Source organism: Brachyistius frenatus, unplaced genomic scaffold (genome assembly GCF_029030835.1).
Source record: "Brachyistius frenatus isolate BFR_SWC_R1_liver_20210118 unplaced genomic scaffold, ASM2903083v1 Contig_47, whole genome shotgun sequence".
NCBI classification, from domain to species: Eukaryota; Metazoa; Chordata; class Actinopteri; family Embiotocidae; genus Brachyistius; species Brachyistius frenatus.
In genome coordinates, this window is record NW_027210646.1 from 2,220,769 (window position 1) to 2,242,969 (window position 22,201).

The 22,201-nt window shown below is 41.6% G+C and overlaps 1 protein-coding gene across 2 annotated transcripts in view; it reads left to right on the plus strand.

Moving 5' to 3' along the window:
• The window catches only part of prex2 (phosphatidylinositol-3,4,5-trisphosphate-dependent Rac exchange factor 2), an 88,642-nt gene that overhangs the window by 62,562 nt on the left and 3,879 nt on the right, over positions 1–22,201 (plus strand). For both annotated transcript variants that reach the window (XM_069703678.1, XM_069703679.1), the window contains 8 exons: positions 413–510; positions 591–746; positions 4,118–4,220; positions 4,443–4,586; positions 4,724–4,838; positions 15,422–15,488; positions 15,941–16,131; positions 19,604–19,706. In XM_069703678.1, coding sequence (XP_069559779.1) covers positions 413–510; positions 591–746; positions 4,118–4,220; positions 4,443–4,586; positions 4,724–4,838; positions 15,422–15,488; positions 15,941–16,131; positions 19,604–19,706 — 977 coding nt within the window. The remainder of the gene's footprint in view (positions 1–412; positions 511–590; positions 747–4,117; positions 4,221–4,442; positions 4,587–4,723; positions 4,839–15,421; positions 15,489–15,940; positions 16,132–19,603; positions 19,707–22,201) is intronic.

Here is a 22,201-nt window from a genome sequence, read left to right on the forward strand (position 1 = left end):
TATTCATTTCTGAAGGGTTCATGAACTCATTTTTTGCTCATTGCATTACTTGAACTTTTTTTATGGGGCCTATTTCTCAATATTATGACAGCCAATTATTTTCCACTCGGACACACCTGTCGTTTGCTCTAATTTTTTTCCTGATACAATATTTAATGCCCAGCAGTCGAGTCTTTTTGGTCACCTCACTAAAAGTCTGTTGGATTACCATAACAAACTCATGCCATGTACTTCTGTCAGTGCTTTTGATTTAACCTTTTGCCTTATCCCTTTCCACCTCAGTTTTTAATCTTCACTCTCTTAATTTATTCCTCTTTCATCTCTTTCTGACTCTATCTCTCAGTACCTTTTACTGTTTGTGTTTAACCTCTGTTTTTTACTCAGTCTCATATATTTTTTGTTTTGCCTCTAGACTCAGAGATCCAGTTACGTCGAGATATGGTGTTCTGTCAGACTCTGGTTGCAGCTGTGTGTGCCTTCTCAGAGCACCTGCTGGCTGTGCTCAACCAGGTACATCTTATATATCCGATTTGGAATTGGACACTCTTGTTCTCAGTTTAATAGTCAGCCTTTTTTATGTCCACCTCCAGTTCCACAACATAGGCAGCAGAGAGAGAGAGCAGGACCAGGACATCCAGGACCCCCAGGACCCTCAGGAGGCCCAGGAAGCCAGCCGTCATTGGCTGGAGCAGATCGCCAGTGCTGGGCTGCTCTTTCACTTCCAGTCCCTCCTCTCCCCCAATCTGGTGAGCACCAGACCAGCTATCAGTTAATTAAGCAAATATTACACGAGAGGGTGTGCTTTAATGTGATTTTTGACAGTGATCCAGTCAGTGAAGCATCACTAAAGTTAAACGTTAAAGCACACCCTCGAGCAAGCAATTCGCTCTCAAAATATAAAACTTTTTGTTAGCGGGAGCTCCGTTTCCATGGCAACGCATGGGGTATGTCTAACAACTGCAAAACAATAATTTGCTTCAAAAGAAGCAAATGTAATGTATGCAGTGTTTAACCCTCCAGGAAGTAGTCTGACCCTTGGTAACGACATAGCAACAGAGACGAGATCTAGTCCGTTTTATTGCTTTTTATTGAGAGATAGTTTCTCAAACTGAATAATTACAGCACAGCTTGCTCAAGCTCATTGTAAGTAAGATAACTGCTGAAAAAAGATATCAATGGAGTCATGTACCAGTAAAGCTACCCGCTGCTAAGTGCGCGACTATCTAAAGAGACCTGATTTCGCCAAATGGGTCACAATTAGTAGGCCTATAACAAGTAAAAACAACATTATATTGCCCATTATATGAAATTCAATTCCAATTATATATCCCCATTGAGAAGGCCAAGTGATAGATAGTGCAGATAGTGATGAGCAGGGTGGACTTTATGGTGATTTGAGCACGTTCCAAAAGTACAGTTGACCAATCAGAACGCTGGGTCGGAACTACTTGTTGTATAATGTGCTTTAAAAGACACTTTAAAAACAGGAGTTGTTGCTTTCTAATATTAGTTTGTTGTAAAATGATCAATCCTGTAGGTGTTCACATGCAAAATATTCACGCTTTCATATTGCCTACATAGATTTGCATTATACCTGAATTATGTTAGGAATTAAGCAACATCCACCTTCGTTTGGCTCTCTGAATGTATTCAATAGTGAGGTATATCTTAACAAATAAGATGTAAACTACCGTTGTGTGTGTTTGGATTTTAAACAGACATAATCATGAATCTTGATGCCAGAAACCGGCTTCCCAGTGGACACTCCAAAAAAAAAATCACTGCAGCGTGCTGAGTGTAATACAGCGTCTGCCTGCAGTGACTGTGTGGATGGGGTCTGAATCATTGAGGTGCACCGCTGATTCGCACAGCGGGACCTCACAGCTGACCTTCCTCTGTTGTTACTCAAGTATTGGACAACTTCCTCATCCTCAGTTGCTGTTTAAACTAGAACCTCAGTGGGGATGTTGTAGAAATATTCCGTACACCCAATAAACCCCCAAAAATGTTTTTGTCTGTTATGTTAAAAATTCACTAAGACTTCCGAAAGGCAAGAAGACTGTAATCTGAGATCGTCATAATCAGAGCAGTTCACATCTGACATTCACTTCATGTGTGCCTTGAAACTTTCATCCATTTCAAGACAAACATTGCTCACATTAGAGGATCGTATTATCATTTAATGTGAAAAATACATATTTCATCTCATTTTGGGGGAAAAAAAACATCAACATCTTCAGACACAAGTGTTCTTTGTGTCTTCTGCTACATGAGATTAAGTCAGTCCAGTGGAAAACCATCCACGGAGGGTTCATTATGAGCAGCCACCGCAGATCACTAAAACTGAGCTAAGAACACGTTGCAACCACTGTAAGATTCATATTATCACTTCCCTCCAAGATTTCTTAACAATTTCAAATGTGTTTTCAACAAAGTAAGAAAAGCTAAACCTTCGCAGATGAAGGACTGTTAATACGTATATTCTTTATATTCGCACTTATTTCCTACAGTTTGTGTCATCAGTCGCATTGAAAAACATGTTTTATTGGAACGAGGTCTTTAGATTACGGTTTATAATTCTGTTTCCTTTCAGTGGGAATTAGAGACAAAGGAAGTGCTTTCGAAGTATATTCTGGACGACCGTTTATTTAGGTTAGAGGGGTGTGAGGCTTACATCAGGTCCCGAGGAATCATGGGTGCTTCTCTCTCTTCCGGCTGCCTCACTGTTTTTTCCTCTCCTTCTCATACACTCTCTGTGTCTCTCGTCCCTTTTCTTTCCCAAGACATTTCCCTTTCAAGTGTCCCCATGGAACAAAATAGGGTCTCAGTACCTGGAGGTGATTCCAATGAAATCTCAGCACGCTCCTTTTTAGGGCACCGCATGAAAGGCAGCACGAGAGGAGCTGGGGCTGCTGTGAGTGTGTGTGTCTGCGTGTTTTTGTGTATACAGAATGCTGTGTGTGTCGGAGGGAGGGGATATGTTTATGTGACATCCTTTGAGATAAACTTGCCCACACACACACACAGCAGGTGTCACTTGGCAGGACAGTGGGTGCCTCTCCATCACATGGCAGGCCAACTCAAATGTGTCTTTAGAAAAAGGCCCTAATCCTCTTCCACCGCTGCTCCGTTTATCCCCCTGCATGTAGGATGGAGAAAAGAAGAGAGTGAAAGGGGGTGGGGGTGTGTGTTGCAGGGTGTGTGTGTGTGTGTGTGTGTGTGTGTGTGTGTGTGTGTGTGTGTGTGTGTGTGTGTGTGTGTGTGTGTGTGTGTGTGTGTGTGTGTGTGTGTGTGTGTGCGTGCGTGCGTGCATGTGTGTGTGCGTGTGGGAGGGGGAGGGGGAGGGGGCAACGGAGGAGCGCAAGGCGTTACAATCCAAAATATTCTGGCTGCTGTCGCCGGGGCCATGAGCAGATGTGCTTGTTTATGGATGCTGAGTGGATGTTTGAGAAGGAAACAAACACACACACACACACGCACGCACACACACACACACACACACACACACACACACACACACACACACACACACACACACACACACACACACACACACACACACACACACACACACACACACACACACACACGTTCAGAAACGTAAACAAATACAAACAAGTTAAAGCAAGTATAAAGAGGGCATAAACACACTGTCGTGTGTAAACATTAGCACACTCCTCAGATGGTCACGTGAGCATCTCATCATGCAGCCAGACAAATGGCGTTAATGCACAATATTGTCTTTTTCCACGAGAACACACACACACACTCTGCAGTGTTTATATATTGCAATACACAGAATGGTTATGAGTTAAAAATGAATACCAACTTCAAATGTTTCGAGTGGGTGTAATTACCACCACGAGCTGCTGTTCCTTTATCTTCTTTTCATTCCATTCCATTCGTATCTCTTTTCAACACCATCAGCAACTTGACAGACAACAGTTTGGATGGAGATTTGAGTGTATTATGCTAGTAGTAGCTAATGTACCCTTAACCTGCTCGCCTTGAACGGTCACAGTTTGTCTTTGATTTTGAATATGTGCATAGCAACTTTTAACAAGTCAATAATCAGAATGATTTCATTTTCACTACTATGGTGCCTTTTTCTCTTCAGACTGATGAGCAGGCCATGTTGGAGGACACTCAGGTGGCCCTGATCGATCTGGAGAAGGTCACTTTCTACTTCCAGCAATTTGAGGGGGAGCCACTCGTTGCCAGTATGTACACTGAGTGTTCAGCAACTGTGACATTTTAGTAAATCTTTAAACTCTGCTCTGAATGATGCATGTCCTCTCCTCTCCTCTCCTCTCCTCTCCTCTCCTCTCCTCTCCTCTCCTCTCCTCTCCTCTCCTCTCCTCTCCTCTCCTCTCCTCTCCTCTCCTCTCCTCTCCTCTCCTCTCCTCTCCTCTCCTCTCCTCTCCTCTCCTCTCCTCTTGCAGACATGCCCATTTCATACCAGGTGGAGGGCACCCGCCAGGCCTTAAAAGTTTACTTCTACCTTGAGAGTTTCTACTTCTCACAGCTGCCTTACAGGCTGAAAAACGGAGGAGGCATCAAAATCTACCCTGTGCTCTTTACACAAGGTATCGTGAGCCTGGTTTACTTAAAGTCAAAATGCAGTGTGCAGATGAAAGCTGCGTTGTAGATGATCGTGAACACTGGCAGAGAGATTTATGTATGTGCACTTTATCTTTCTCTCTATCCTTTGATCCCTTTCTAGCACTAGAGAGTATGGAGGGATACTACTACAGAGACAATGTATCGGTGGAGGAATACCAGGCCCAAATCAATGCTGCCTCTTTGGATAAGGTCAAACAGTTCTACAAGCGTCTGAGGTATGTTATATGACACACACACACACACACACACACACACACACACACACACACACACACACACACACACACACACACACACACACACACACACACACACACACACACACACACACACACACACACACACACACACACACACACAGATATTACTTTGAGATTTCATATCCTGCGTGATTTGAGAGTTTTTGTTAGCTCTAAAGTAAATCAAGACGACCTCAAATTGAGCTGGTCTTGGCTCTCAACGCCCCCTCAAGGAGATTGGCTGAGGGAGAAACACAGCGGGAAGGTTTTATGATTGGTTGTGAATGCACACAGCAGGGGCAGCAGTGATTGGATGAGAGTGCCCAGCATGTCACCAGCACTGATGTAGTGCCTCTGCACAGCTGCTGCACTTGGTTACCTCACCCCATTGGTTTGCAGCACACTCGAGACCCTATGTGATTGGCCAGGCGTTGATCATTTAACGAGTGGGAAGGACATATGAAGAAGACACTTCTGGCTGTATTTAACTTCCCGAATGAGTGCGTGAGTGTCAGACCTGTGTAGTTTCATGTTAGATGCCAGCTTCTGATTTCAGAGAGGGGAAATCACACAAATCAGATACATATAGAAGGACAATTCTTAGAGGACTGTCTAATCTAGAAATTAAAGGAGCAGTTTGAGGAATTTGGTGGCATTTAGAAGTAAGGTTGCAGATTACAACCATTGACTGTGTATAAAAGTGGATGGAGCTTTGGGATCTGAAAAATGAAGCCAATGTGGAAGTGCCTTAAACTGCAATACCACTGAGTGCCGCTAGAGTTTGGCTCCATAGACTCCCATTCAACTCGTCTTATGACATACAAAGTCAATAAATTCTTTCCAAAAGTTCTTATGTTGTTGCTAGCTAAAGTCTACCATTCTTCATCGATTTCTGGTGGTTTATCTGAAAATAATCCCGTTACCAATTAGAAAATAGGCCTCAAACAGCAGTTTTTTTGGGGTGTGTGTCTGTTTGATTGACAGGCCTGTTGTGCAATCAGGTTTCCGCTATTGGCGGGCGGGACTCGGTATCATTGAGTTTCCAATCATATAGATTTTGAGCCACTGCTTGTGCCTCCCAAACTCATCCAAATATGGTCATTTTTGGCACCAATCTGCTCCAAACTAGTTCACAAACCAATGGCAGTTGTCACTGGTGGTTGCCACTTGGCTTCAAGTAATTACTTACTAATAAAACTGTAATATTAAATATGATATGCCTTTTTTTGCCAATTGATCCCCCTTAACCCTTCACACTGAACCTTTAAAGGTGACTCTTTCAAAATGTCATATACTTGGTGTTAGTGCAGATGTGCTTGCAAGCTGAGAGCGTGATAGATTTATAAACTCACACACCTGATCCGCTCAGAGACTGTTAATTGGGCACTTTGTCGTCATAGCTCGAAGCCCTCTTTCTGTCTTTGTGTTTGAGTTTATTGCCAGCTCAGTTGCCAGTGAACTACAGATACTGTAATATTAAGATTAAACGATTTAGGCTGAAACCATCTTGGTTAATAAAAAGAATCAGTCACACTCTTGGAAAGCTGTTTGAAGCCCAGTCAGAGTCTGTTTCCCTCACTGAATACCTCGGAGAGCGACTGGTTGACATGTCGGCTTCAACTCAACATCTGCTGCATATTGCGCGGGTAATTAAATGCACAGCAGAGCTCAGAGCAAAACTTTGTGTTGTTATTTAGGGACAATCTGCTGCAGGGGTTTGAATGATTTACAGTTCGGGCGGTCTTATGCCACATCAGCGCCGACCCACCGCAACAAAACATTAATTTACTGGGATTGCTTTCTGCAGAGAGTTTTTAATTTATTTGTCGTGTTTAGTTTGAGTGAAAAAAATGTCAAATCTTCTGTGAGTGTCAGATTTCCCAAAGCACAGTTGTAGATAGCAAATTGTGCTGGGTCATTTAATCTTTTCCAGGCATTTAGAGCTGGCCTTCTGCTGTCTTTCTTTGTGTCATTATATTGTCTGCTAAATCTTCTGGGACTCGCACAACCTTTGAATAGTAGAATATTGGCATTTTGTGGCATTCCTTTCCTTGTATTGAGTCCTTGTTTGCAGACTGCAGTGTGGAAAGTAGTGATCGATATCTGAAATGTCATTATTCCAATCCTTTAACATTGAAACTCACATATGGTCTAATGCAAACTATACATAATTGCTTTTGTTTTTGTATTTATGTACATGTATTTTAAATCTCTGTGCTGTTTGACCTGTACAGAAGGAACCTAATTGAATTGACAGCAAAGGCTCCAGCAGTAATGCGGAGCAGATGTGTCTGACAGGCAGGCGAATGAGGCTGGTGATTTGGGGCATTAGGGGTGGTGCACAGGGATGTGGACAGGCTATGTGCTTTAGAGATGCAATTGGACTGAAACTATTGGGAGACTGAGCTCTTTTCAAATAATCAATCTCCTTTTCAGCAAAAACTGTTGAAGCACAAACCAGCTGATCATTTCGGTCTAAATGAATTAAACTCATTTTTCAAGAAAGTTATCTGGTGTCTGTATACGGTATACTGTGGTACAGTGGGGTGCATTACTGTAGGCTTTTAAGCGAGGCACCTATTCCCCATCTGCTCCCCAGGCACTTCAGCCACTCCATGTGTGCATGAGTGTGTTCACTTCTCATGGATGAGTTAAATGCAGAGGTCAAATTATTGTGTCTTCCCTTGTGTTAAAACATACTGTATGTAACATAGTGGCAAATACAACCATTCTACTTCTGCTAAAAAATATCCGTGCAAAAAAATACCTCTACATGGAAAAAAAAGTCACCTTTATTTAAAGGAAGGGAAGTTTGTGCCGGAGTTTATCGTGCTGTTGTTGCTGCACTGAAATGATGACAGAATATCTCACAGAGACACAATGCAAACTATATGAGTCACAATGGGTGAATGTAACTATGTTTACGTAATGACAAATCTGAATGACGTGACTTGATTTTGTCATCCTACTATTTTTTTTACTTTTAAATTTGATGTCTTGAGCACATTCTGCACATTTTCCACTTTTCCACTAAAAATGGCTGCTTCTACCTCAGTTATTATAGATTTGTTTATATATTTATATTACAAATTACTATCGTTATATAATTTGCCTATTGTCTCCCTAATAAATCATTTTGTCAATGAATTCCTCAGAAATAGTGACAAATGCCCAAAGCAATGTGTTCAGATTTTCCAACAATAGTTCAAATGTCTGAAACAATGAATCAATTATCGATTGCTGATTCATATTCTGTCGTTGGTCTCGTCAATTCATTGACTCATTGTTTCAGCTACAGTTTTATCAACAGCACTCTGCAAGTAGTACTTTAAATTCAACATTGTTAGATTGATTCATGTGCACATGAAATAATACAGTGAAATCCAGCAAAACATTAGCAGGTGACAATTCTCGCTCCCACCCAGAGAGCTTCCTTGTATCAATCGTTGTAAAGTAAATATTCCCAGTTGGTTTTCAGCAGGCAGTGGTCTCTTTCTATGTAATATTACCAGTAGTTTTCTTTTGCCGGCTGCCATGTGTGTTTCGGCTAACCACAGGCCAGGCCGTGATGTCACTCCTCTCTCCGTTGCAGCGCTCCAACCTCAGGCACCTCGTTATCCTTGGAGCCGGGCCACAGCAGTGTTGGGTTAAACCCACAGTATGGGCCAGAGCCAGAGGCTGACTGACAGACAAAAAGAGCACAGGACACGCATTACTGAACTGAATGAACTACAGGCCGAGTCTCGAACAGTTTCATGTTGTCAAACACTCCAGACAGATTATGATTAAACCTGAGACCCCCATGTACATTTTGTACCCCTAAGGGATAGATTAAATTGGATTTTCTAGCTATTAACATTGCATAAGGAGATATAATAGTGATAACTCTTGATTTTTTTTCAATTGTATTAAATGACATTGAAACCCAAAAAGTTGGTTATTATTTTGGGCCACTCCACTCCAAAAAACTATTTATGTGAGTGCACGTATTTGTACACACATTTGTTTCTGATAGTGCAATTTAAAAATCAAAAAGAAATATGTTTTGTCTCCTCCACTGCTGCCTTTGCCATCATGCATTGTGGACATTATCCAATTTCAGAGTATGAATTGATTCCACTGAAGGGATTACTGCAAGATTTCCAAGCAGCCTCTCTGTCTCTGCATTTCTCTTTCTTTCCTACACCAAGGTACAGTATGATCTGCACAAACCCATACTGCCTGATGAAGTCACTCAAGTTCTCCACAAAACATAAACTTATGGGCCAAATGTGTGTCAGCGGTTTATAGAGCCAGAACCTGCACCCATGTTCTCAAGCTTTCACAAACCAGCTCAGCTGACGTGCATTTATGTAGAGGAGTTCTGAAACCAAAGTGACAGTTTGTTTTGTCATAGACTTGTTGTTTGGTTAAATCTTCCATACGTTTCTTTTCATGCAAAATCAGGAAGACAATTTGGAGTGGAATCGAAGTAATGAAGTGATTGTCTTTTTCTGTGAATTGTGAGAATAATTTACAAAAGTATAGGATTTTTTTCCCTCAATTTACCACTCTTGCTTGGAAAAACCTGAAAAATGAGAGGAAACATAACAGGATGCATCTTTTCGGTTTAGGATACAGTAAGAATGGAAGTAGAGGAATTGAAATGGGAATATATTGGTAGGAATTTCAGGGGAGGGAGGAAAATTATCGGTTGAGGAGAGCGTGTGCAGCAGAGTTGGTCGAAGAGAGCAGTGTAGAGACCAGAGAATCAGAGCAGAGTCCGCAAATGTATTATTCAGAGAAAGAGAGAGAGAGAGAGAGAGAGAGATTATGGCAGGCTTGTGATCTCATCTCTATTTGCTCTTATTGACAGAACTTTCCAGGGGGAATAGAGTTTTCCTCTTGCATGCACTTTGCTTCTGATTTAAGTAGCAGGGTACATATAGTGCTGCAGAGTAAAAGAATACAGGAGAAAATCCCTCATGCCCTACGTATTGTCTGCTGGTGCACTGCATGAGTATCACGTCATGCTATTGTTGCAGGTGTAACTGTAACCTGCGGGACATGTCCAGTATCTTTGCCGTAGTGGAGAGGATGAAAGCTTGCACTGCAGCCATTGGGCATTTCTCCCTAATTGAAACACTTGGCAGTAGTGGGGAAATGTTTGGCACTGTATCACAAGACAGTGGTGAAATTTCCACATCTGTTGGTACATGCCGCTTTGATAAAAACGCTTGATTTATGTGGATAGTAAATTTCTACATAGACTAACAAATGGTGTATAATGATGGCTGAAAAATATCAATGTCACTTTAAACAACAGCAAGCTGCCACACTCCTGCCTTTATTCTGTTTCCTTTGGCTGGAGCAACGATACATCCCTTTGCTCATGTTTGATGTGAACAAACCTTTTAGTCTGTAAACATGCTAGTTAAAAATTAATCGCCAATATCTATTAATGGTAGCTGATTAGGTGATGAGCAACTCAGGGTAAACATATCTTATCCAGTAAATAGACAGGCACATACTGTATAACTGCTTCTTCTTGCATCCGCACTAAAAGTGACATAAATAAATGTATGCCACCTGACAACTACTTTTTCCTAAATCATGTAGTTTGCTCTCTAAGGACACCTCCTCAATACATGCCCTGAAAACAAGATGATAGATGGTGTGACATCACTTCAAGTTGTTCAGCAGGCAGGCATGAATCCCACCACAGGGCTCAACATCAAAACAACACAAATGTGTAGCTGAGCTGGAAGAGCAGATTTGCTGCATGTAACTGACCGTATTGTTCTTCCTCCCTGCTCCCAGGCCTCGCAGTAATTGTTGACATATCAATAGCTACTTTAGTGAGTTCCCAGTTCTTCTATTTCACGCGCATTACTATTGCACGACTCTAAACTCTAACTCCAAACATTTATTGTTCAGAATGGAGCAAATGTTATGCAGCAGTGCAGCTAGTTTGCCAAGAGTGGGATTTCTCAGCTGGCTACATCTACAGCCCGAAAAGTATTTTTGGTTCTTCTCACATACAATGAAAATTTGCAATTGTGGATTTATGGATAATTATAGATATTGGATAGAATCATGGATATTTATTATGGATATCATACTAACTTTAGCTGGGAGGGATTGGCTTTTGGTCATATTTTTTCATGTAGAAGAACAGAGCTTTCTTCTGTCTGTGTTTCTCTACTTAAAAAAAATAATGATCCAGTCTTTGCTGTGGCAAAGATAGTCCCAATTCACTCAAGCTCTGAGGAAGGTGGTGAGGCTTTGTTCTGCTCCAGCTAGTGTGCACTGAACCCCTGTTTATAAAGCCTAGAGGCCTGAGCTGTTTCCATTTATCACTTCTCTTTGATTCTATCATTGAATGATTGTAATGATGACAGCTCTACACTTAGTGATGCTTGGTACTGTAAAAAAAGACCTTGACTCATCTCCTGAGAAGTTTATATGCAAAAAACAAAAATCCCCTTTGTAAGGAGCCAAGAATACTTTGCATCTATGTATGTGCAGCATCAGGATCATAAATTTGCTCACTATTTCAAACAAGTCGCTAACCTTGCATTGTCTATATGCAGTAACTGCATGCATGTCCTCAGTGACAGTGATTTAGTGATAATATGTCTTTAACTACCTCTGACACGGAGACACCAGTTGTACAAATCTGCTTTGGTACATTTGTTTCCTGAACTTGATTAACACTAATGACTTTGAAAATGACAGTCTTGCCCATCATTTGTCAACACGCATGTGAAATAATGCATATTTATGGTTGTTTTATTTGGTCTTTTGTCATCACAGAATTTCTCATATTTTAGACCAACAAAAATCATAAGGCCAACCAATACATACTGGCTGGGTTTTGACCCTGTGTCCTCCGGCATTTGCTTTTATATTAAGCTGGGGTTGGCATATAGCTGGTCATAAATATTTGTGTGTGTAAATAAGAAGGAGGCGTGGGATAAGAGAATGACCTCCAGCACACTTCACACACACACACACACACACACACACACACACACACACACACACACACACACACACACACACACACACACACACACACACACACACACACACACACACACACACACACACACACACACACACACACACACACACACACACACACACACACACCATACCGCTGGTGTCAGAGCAGGAGCATCACCGTGTGGGATGTGAAGGCTCCTGGAAGCCCTCATTAGCCCCCAGGCAGCTCTGCCACACACTTCAGGGGTTTGTGGGGAATCTAATAACAGTGAGTGTCATTCATCATGGCCTCATGAGTGATTTACATGGAGCAGCATGCACCTATGCGGGGTCATATATAATGTCATAAATTTTAGACAATTTACTTCCTGTGTGAAGGGGAATGAAACCGAATCCACGGAAAAAGCTCGTTTTGAAAATGTTCGTCTCTCTTGGTATTTCTGGGATCATTTATTTTTCTTTTGTACTTTTTCAAAGGAGGATGTGCTGCTTATATACCCATTCCCGTGCTGCTCCTCTGAAAACATCTGGGCCTCAGATTCTTCTGTTTTGACGTTGCAGCTGACTACTAATGCTCCTCTGCTGCAAAGGGTCTCGAGTGTCCTATTGTCATGAAGGAAGCAGAAACAAAGAGAATTAAGTATTCTCATTGGCCCAATAAAATAAGGCCATCTACACGCAGAGCAGGTCATCTTTGGCCTACAGCCAAATTCTCCATTAGTGCCTCATGCAAACCTATTGGCTGTGTGTGTGTGTGTGTGTGTGTGTGTGTGTGTGTGTGTGTGTGTGTGTGTGTGTGTGTGTGTGTGTGTGTGTGTGTGTGTGTGTGTGTGTGTGTGTGTGTGTGTGTGTGTGTGTGTGTGTGTGTGTGTGTGTGCGTGTGGTCGTGGGGTTTTAGTTATTGCAGAAAGAGCTACAAGCAGGCTTTCTTGTAGTCAGATGGTGTCTTAATCTCTACTAAAAGCAAAAGAGGAGGAATTCTCATAACACAATCCACGGTGAGCTGATCGCACACAGTTGATGTAACCTTTGTTTTTGTTACACACTGGCTACAGATGGTGTTTTGTTTGGCCTAATTTTCCACTGAAAACTTGAGAATCAAAGAAGACAAGTTGTGATTTTGCTGCTTTCGCATTCGTGAAAGCCAGTATAGGAAGGAAAAATGATAACAAGCTAGTCCAAAAGCCAGCAAGGGCCCTCAATGTCCTGCCATTAAAATTGAGCAGCTGTAGTTCAGGGACTTAAATCTGAGAACCGCTCTTGATGGGAGAGGAAATAATAGACACCCAGTGGATTTCAACCGTACCTATATATGTGTTCTTAACCACACAGTGACCTGTTTGTACACTGTGTGTGGGCTTAATATGTCACTTTTAAATGTTTTCAAGGTGCTCCGTTTCCAAAGCTCTGACAAAACACCATCAGCTCAGAAGATGTAGTGCAGGTCCTCTTTAAACCACACATCACTTGTAGTCTGACTCCTATTATTTAGTCATTAGAGACCTCCAGGAGAGTCAGCCCTGTTCCTCAAGCTGTGGTTGATGGTATTTTTAGGACAACTCTTACAGTGGGAGGATGATAATCAGTGGGTATTATGACCTTTCTTCTGCAGAAGAGATGTGCAAGGGCAAGATGAGGTGCTTCTACTTTGTCTGCAACAGATAAACAAAAGTGTGCTGATGAAGTGGAGTTGTACACAAAAGACAACTCCTATCAGACAGATTCCTTTATATAATTTAAAGATAAAAGTCTGAGCAGTTGACCGATAAGGGTACAGTCAAGGGTGAGTGGTCTCACACTAGACGGATAGCCGGCTGGACTTGCAACAAGAGTCAGCATACAAACTATTCCAGGGAACGGTTTTGATTTCCCATAAATTTGATTGTTATGGTCACACTGTTTCACAGCATTTTAGCACCTCATCTTTGTTTGACCTTGTGGAAGAATGATGTTACGTTTGCATGCTGTTGGACAGAACTTTCATTTACTCCTTGGGTTTGTTTTAACAGTCTGTAAACACCACACATTCAGACAAGTATGTACACACATATAAACACAATATGGATAGCAGGTGTTAAGTGTAGAAACTTTGATCAAGAAATCAACTCAACAACAAAAACGCCTATTACCCCTCATATAGATTATTCAGCAGCTCTGGCCATCTTTACATGCTCTTTATGAGAGGTGTGTGTTCTACGCCGTGACGCTGTGGAACTCACAGTCTATCCTGAGCATCCTTTGAATGATCAGGCCATCTTCAACCAATTACATGGGCTGTTAGCTCCATCTGTAGCCCCAGCAATATCCGCTCGCCGCCATTGTGTAGAGCGCGCCACAAGGTTAATTCCTAATTTGGTAGATAGGGATTAAATACTCTGAAATCTTCCACAAGTGGAGTTATAAGAAGTGTAGGTTACTCATCTGTACCTCTGAATTGATGTGTGAAAGATTTATATGCGGATGAGCTTAAGTGAAAAGGAAACATGCTGTTGGAGGTAAAGAACAAAAGAAATCTCATCACCTCATTGGCTGAAAAGATTGCATTCTGTAGGCTTTAAGGCCCCAGTCATATGTTGTGTATGCATTGATAGCCCCAGTGGATGCAGGTGTGTTTCCTACAGTAGGACTTGAATTTAATATGCGTGTTCTCAAGGACTTTTTTATTTCAACCTGGATGGTTTATAATCACTATAAAATCTTGAATTAGGGATGTTGTAACTACGCTCTGATTAATTAATTTCATTAATATTATGTCAGGCAGAAATACCTCAGTCATAATGAATACATCCTTGGCCTGATTTTAATCACTTAATACTAGAGTGAACGCAGATGAACGAGATGTGCTTCAGGGATTCTTGTAAACAGTCTCCCTCCCTCAAATTCAGTGCTGAATTATCATACTTGTGATTTCAGAAGTGTGTGGTAATCGGGTGACTTTACGTTGTGCGTTTTTATTGCCTCGGGTGAGAAGTAATGGAGTATATGGTGTTTTTCAAAGGGGTTTAATGTGGTGTAGTGTACCTATTTTTAGCTGAGAGCTATATTACTGAGATTTGATGGAGTCACAGACTGCTGAGTTTGCACCAGTGGCAGTCCACCTCAGATGGACTCATTGCAGCATACTGTACATACTCTGTCTGCATGAGGACACCAGTGCAGTGCTGCCTCTGGTGGAGGAAGAGGAAAATAACACTAAACTGACTGTACTCCATGAATGAATGAGGAAATGGCTTTTGGAGTGATGCCCAGGACAAGAGATGCTTAGTCTGTGTTTCTGCCCGAGCTGTGCCCAAGTTACTCTCATGATTGATAGTTAGATGGTGGTGCTCCATAATGAGCAGGTGGCCTACTTTTCCCAGAAAGGCAGTCAGTGCTCCTGATGACCTAATGGTGCAGTGAAATGAGTTCGATTTCATGCAGGGGAGCTACTGAATAAAAAATAACTTGTGACTGATTGTTAAGTAAAGTCTTCTGCAGTATGATGGTACTTAACTTTCACAGTTTTGTGTCCCTCTACTGTGCAAATATCCAGTTTGAATTGCTCCATATGTGAAATGTTTTTTCTCCCCCAGGGCTTTCTACTTGGATCAGTCCAACATGCCGCCCAGCTCTGCACCCAAAGCTGCCCTCATAGATAAGGTGAGAGCAACCTGACAAAGCCTCATGCTGCCTTCACGACACAATGGGAAAAAAACTGAAGGGGATTACTGTAATATGGATGGAAATCCATAGTCGACTGTTATCAAGTCAAACATTAAAGCGTTCTGAGAGACACCTTTTTATTTCTAGGTAGTGCCATCGACTGAATCAGAGTGACTATGTAGTAAACCCAGAAATTATTGCCCAAATCATAACTGTAATTACCAAATATTACCTGTAGTTACGACTAGGAATCTGACTTGAACATTTTCTTTTTATTTATCATAAAAATGTAAAATATACCATTTTTATTTTTAAATCTACCTAAAAAAAAGGGCCACATGCTCCTCATAATCTGCAGATCTACTCATTTTATGTACTACTTTGCTCACAAACAGTGTTGTCTTCATGTCTTCTCCTGCATTCACCTTTGTCCCTCTGTTTCTGCCCAGTTAATGCGTCCCCTCAACGCTCTGGAGGAGCTCTACCGTCTGATGGAAAGTTTTATCAGTTGTCGGCGCACTGCTGCCTGTCAGTACACTGCCTGCGGGGCTTCTGGAGTGGGGCTGCTCACCGTGGCCTCTGAGCTCTGCTCACGTCTGGGAGCCACACACATTGTCATGTGCAACAGCGGTGTTCACCGGTGAGTGTGTGTGGGCGCATGCACCACACATGTCTTGTGCCTCTCTGTGAGCCACCTCCAGTTAAGTTATACGTTCCTGCTTATCGTTTTCATTCTCTTGGCGGCGCACTTGCAGTTTTTTTTTCTCTGTCGTATCTCTTGCGCTGACAATCTTTTCACCTTTGCCCATTTCTGCTGCAGTTTCTCCCTGCTTCTCTGCTTATTCTTTTATTCTCTACCTACCTCTCAATTTCATGAGAGCCCTGCACTGCTCACCATGGGGATTATCTATTAATACGCATTTCTCTGCATTAATTAACAGCAGGATGTTCTAGTTAATAGGGCTCATTGTTTCCCAGACCAGATTTGGGACTTTAAGTAGGAACAGTACTTTACACAGACAGGTCAATTACTTCCATTCTCATTGAATTCTATATGCAGCTGCCTAATTCACCTGCTGCTGAGGGCACCATTCATCAATGCATGAGGGTTGAAATATCCTGATCGTTTGTCATTGCTGATCCTCAGTTCCAGCTTTCATCTTCATCTCCGCTCTTTTCCTCCACCTGCCCACCCGTTTCTCTGATAGCCTCTTTCTTTACCCCGTGACAGTTTCCATATCTTTTTGTCTCAGTCACATGCACAGGCTCACACACGTGCGCGCTCATGCGTTCAAAATGTGACTGATGGCTTGATAAAGTGCTGCGGATGGAGCCGCCTGGTTGCCAGAGCTCTAATAGAAAGTTCCTGTCGCTGCAATGACTTCGGCTACTTTATTAACCCACAGCCTGTGTGTGTGTGTGTGTGTGTGTGTGTGTGTGTGTGTGTGTGTGTGTGTGTGTGTGTGTGTGTGTGTGTGTGTGTGTGTGTGTGTGTGTGTGTGTGTGTGTGTGTGTGTGTGTGTGTGTGTGTGTGTGTGTGTGTGTGTGTGTGTGTGTGTTAGTGTGCAATTACACACACTAGCCACAACTCACCCAGACGGGCTAGCTAAGTGTACCGTGACACAGCAGGTGACAAGGCCTGCCATATTTAGGATTATTTGTGTACTAGCTTTCTCCTTAAACACTGTTTCACCCTCCAAAGCTGCAGAATGATGGACATATTGGATTCACAAGAGCGTGAATCACAAATGCTTGCCTGATGCAAGGATCCTCAAAATCAATGTCATTAACTGGCAGCTGATTTTTTTTTTTTTATATATATAACCCCTTACTATTTAAAGAGTACAGATTTTACAGGAATAAACCAAAACTTTCTTTGTAGAATTTCATGTTAAAATATTACAAAATATAGACAATGGTGAGCTCACAAACTAAATCTGGAATAATTACAAAACCCATGAAACCAAGGCAGTAGATTAGTAATGTGGAAATTGCATTATGACTGTGGCAGCCTTTTTAGGCTCTATTGATTGGATTAGTTGGCTTGATGGATACGTTTTAATAACAGTGAAAGTGTGAGATTTTGGGGGCATCAGCAGTTTGTAATAGGCTCTCCTCTCCAGATTTTTTTTTTTGTCCATCACCTCCACAAAAACGAGAAAACCACAAAAGCAAAGGGATAAGTTCACTGCCTGATAGCAAAACTCAAAGCAGAAGGGGGAAAACTATCACAAGCAGAAAGCCTCCACATTCTAAAGAACTAACTTTCCTCAGAAACCTGATATTTTCCTTTCTTATATTCAATGTAGTCCAAATGTGCGTACAAGTAGTTAACACTCAGATATATATGTTTGCTGGTGTATGCTTTTTCCCCTCCTCATCCCTCCTTCTCTTCAGTCTTCCTCTTTCTGCAGCTGCTATCTTCTGTCATTCTTCCCCTCCCCTTGTGTTTGCGTCTTCTCTTTCTTCTCATTTATCAGTATGGACTCAGCTCTGGAGAAACAGAGTGTAAATGGGATATGAGCTGGAACGACATAAAACAGATGGGTATAAATCATCTCATACTATCTCACCAGCCCTAATAAAAAGGGAAACTGTGCAGCCTCTCTCACACAGATTTTTGGGCAGTTCCTTTATCCCGCTCCAGCCGGAGAGATATTTAAAGATCCTCTGTGGGTGACTTTTTCCCCCCTTTCTTTATCGGTGTGGGAAGCTCAAAATGGGTGCTTAAAATATTCTAGGGTGGCCTGTGAAAGGACATCTTTTGCAATCCTCTACTGGGATATCTTTTGGCACATACTGGAGATGATTGTTGGGTTCATTACTTTTATTGCATCATGTTACGCTGTCATAAAGTTATGCAACTGGAACTCGAGGGGACTTTTAAATCTTGATCTGATTCACTTACAGTAACAGCTTCTGGCAGCAATGAGTCCCCCATTGCAAATCTGCTCCTTTTTTTGGTTCTCAGTCGGTGTGAAACCTTACCATGAGAGCAGGAGATATTAAACAAACAGCTCTGATTTCTTAGCAGCCCCATGGCAATCTTACTCAATGAAAGCGAGCTTGGCAGTGCTGGAATTTTAGACAGTTCAATTTGCTGTGAAAAGTCCCCGGATCGATATACTAGTACAGCTTGTTATCATAGAAAGGTCACCCAGCAGTGTGTGTGTGTGTGTGTGTGTGTGTGTGTGTGTGTGTGTGTGTGTGTGTGTGTGTGTGTGTGTGTGTGTGTGTGTGTGTGTGTGTGTGTGTGTGTGTGTGTGTGTGTGTGTGTGTGTGTGTGCGTGTGCGTGCGTGTGTGCGTCTGTGCCTGGGATCAATCTTTGCTGTAACTAATGAATCACGGACTCCCGTCAACACACATTTTACACACATCACACCCATTTGGTGGTGAGAGGTAGATCACCACGGGAGACACACTGACTTGTCCTTGGACCATTTTCTCTTCGCAGCAACGAGCATCAATCCAAATGATGCAAAAACCAGCAAGTCTACCACAGATTTCAATCTCCCTCCTTTTCTGCTTGGTCTTAAAGCAAAGATCAGGACGCTTCTTATTCTCCTGCTGCTGCTGCACGTTTGCTCGCCGTGAATGCCTTTTCAATGACAAGTGAAATGATTCATTAGCGAAGCGATGAATGAAGGTGAAGCGGGAGTCACCTGTGTCAAGAGGAACGAGATGCATTCACGGAGATTTGATGTAGTTGAACTGAATGTAAACAGAGTCACCATATGTGGACGTCGCCCCGAGTTTGGCATGCTTTTGTTTTCTGTCGATATTTGTCTCAGATCTCACTTTTAATCCCCATCTGTTACAAAGGCTGCTTTGTTTCCAGGAACGCGTGTTGAGAAAGTGAATGAGTTTGTGTTGAGTTAGACAAAGTTTTCTTTGTAGTTACAGATGATTTTCTTCTTTTGTCAAATACAGATTGTATATTTTGATAGTACAGCATCAGTGGAAGTCAGTAAATGTCCTTTTTAATTTTAGTCCCAAAATTACATGAACACATACAACATTTTGCATTGTGATTGTCTCATAGGATAATATAGCATCCTCCAATCTCTTCGTATATTTGAGCCCGACCTTCTGTTTTCTGTCTGACAAACAGCTGCACCCTGAGTGTGACACTGGAACAGGCCATCCTGCTGGCTCGAAACCACGGCCTTCCGCCTCGCTGCATCATGCAGGCCACTGATGTCATGAGGAAACAGGTATTTATTTTGCACATTCACACACATTATTACTGTGTATATAGCCTCTTTCTTTCTGCTGCTGCAACCTTTTCTTGCATCAGTCCCTGCAGTGACATTTTCACTCGGAGTGAATTTGTGTTTCAATCCAAAGCGCAATTTCTGTATCCATAGTCATTATGAAAAACTGTACGGTTCACTGAGTCATATAGGAGCAGTTATACCATTTTATCTTCCTTGGTGCTTGTTTGGCTTTCTCTCAGACACCATTAATTCGGTAAGAATGCAATTTATAAAGGCAGCCAACAGTAAATATGGTGATGAGAGAAGTATTAGTTGCTGTCCACGAGAAAAAACAATCATCTGCTGTGCTCCTGTCTACATTACTATTTCTTTCACCCCCTATCTGATTTCAATCTTATCAAATATGCATTCACTGCTACCAGAGTATGAATCGGACTAAATGAGAAAGTAATGAGAAACTAAACTGACTCGTTGAGAGTCTGGAGGTTGTTTGATTGGCTGCATATCTATTTGAGGTCAAGTGAAGAAATTCCTGTTACCTCTTTCAGTGTAAACACATTTTCACCCCACTAAAGGCTTTGGCCATGACCTGATGTTTGGCCCAAAGCTAAGACTCTCTTCAGAAGTTCTGATGGTTATGTTAGCCGTATGCAGTGAAAGAAGAGGTTAGTCAAGAGGCTGAGATCCTGCAGGAGGAAAGGCATAAAATGGAGTAGCAGCCAGGAGGATACAACTCTGTATCGTATGACCTTGAGCACTTCTGCATGTAGCTGAAAAAAACAAACATCTTGCAGTGGGTTTGATTTGAGATATTTTTCTATTTACTATGAAAACTTGCAAGCATGAGGATTTAATGTGTTGCAGGACGCTACATTTTCTGTGATGAGATATGTTATGTTTCCATGCATCATTGCTGACCCAGACACCACAGGGGTGAGATGGATCAGTACAGATAGAGAGCAGAGGGGAGTCTGATCTGCTGTGTCTGTCTGTCTGTCTGTGTGTGTGTGTGTGTGTGTGTGTGTGTGTGTGTGTGTGTGTGTGTGTGTGTGTGTGTGTGTGTGTGTGTGTGTGTGTGTGTGTGTGTGTGTGTGTGTGTGTGTGTGTGTGTGTGTGTGTGTGTGTGTGTGTGTGTGTGTGTGTGTGTGTGTGTGTGTGTCCTTGCTCTCAGACAACAGCTGATGAATCTGATGAATATCACAGAGTTTGAATGACACCTCTTCTTCCTTGTTTAATACTCATACTTAGTCACATAAAGGTTATCAGCATCCGGTCTCGACTGGATCCACCCATCAAGCCCATCATTCAGAATGAGAATGCATCAGTGATTTGGACAAAAAGGGTCTAATCACAGCTTGATTTGTAAATCTCTGCAATTTCCAATATTCTGTTTGTATAGGAAAATTATATAGAACTATATAAATTAACTGAAGAAGATAATTTGTGGTATCATGCATTTCGACTTTATTTCTCCTGTCGCAGCACATGGGAACAGGTTTCAACTGTCCTTATAAATAGTAAAAAAGGAATTTCAACCACTGCTGTTTAAGGCAGCTCAAGTCGAATAAACCAGGTTCAAATGTTTATTTTACTTTATAACTGAAAGTGAAATAAGTATTTTACTTTCAACGAAGGCTTCAGCAGAATATCAAGTTTCAGTTTTAGGTGCAGATACATCCCATACAAAACAAGCTGCTAAAGCTAAAGTGTGAAAAGACATTAAAAATGGAAACATTTATACAGAATACATGTGAAGGGCTGTGCATAGTAACATTTGCTTTGTTTGCACTCTCTCTGTCTTTTGATAACCATATTTGTCTTATTTCATCCAATAACTCTCGGTGTACTGTGTGTTTTTGTCCATGCTAGAAACATGGCTCTATTGATAACAATGTCAGTCAGCCAGTTGGTTAACTGGTGCACTATTGTTATCAAGACTGGAATGTCTTAATAATTATGGGATGGATTGCTATTAAATTTACAGGATTAACTGTAATCCCTGTGATGATCTTTTCTTCTAGCACTATCAACAGGCAAACGTTTCATTTTGTCTGATAATTTGGTTTATGACCAAAGATCTGCAAAACTCCCATTCTTAAAAACTTGTAACTGTCCTTAGTGTTTGCTGCTAATTAACAAATGTTAGCATGCTGACATGCTAAGCCAAGGTGGTGAATGCTCCTGGAGCTGTTGACTCTTATTCTTTTTACTTGTGAGTCACATCAAAAACAAAATTCTATTTCTTTGTAAATGACAGAAACGTCAGAAAATTTGAATCTGAAAGTTCTGAAGTTCTGAAATGTTTTAAGTTTTCCGTGGTTTGCTTTTAAAATACTTAAGGCATCATTTTAGACTACAATGTTGATGTGTCACATTACTCACGTTATTCTCGTTACATCGCAGTTATATTTAGTTTAAAAATGATTAGACATGTAAGCCAAATTCCACTAGCCGAAATGACTTTAAAAAGAGTTTTGCGTTGTCTCTTAACT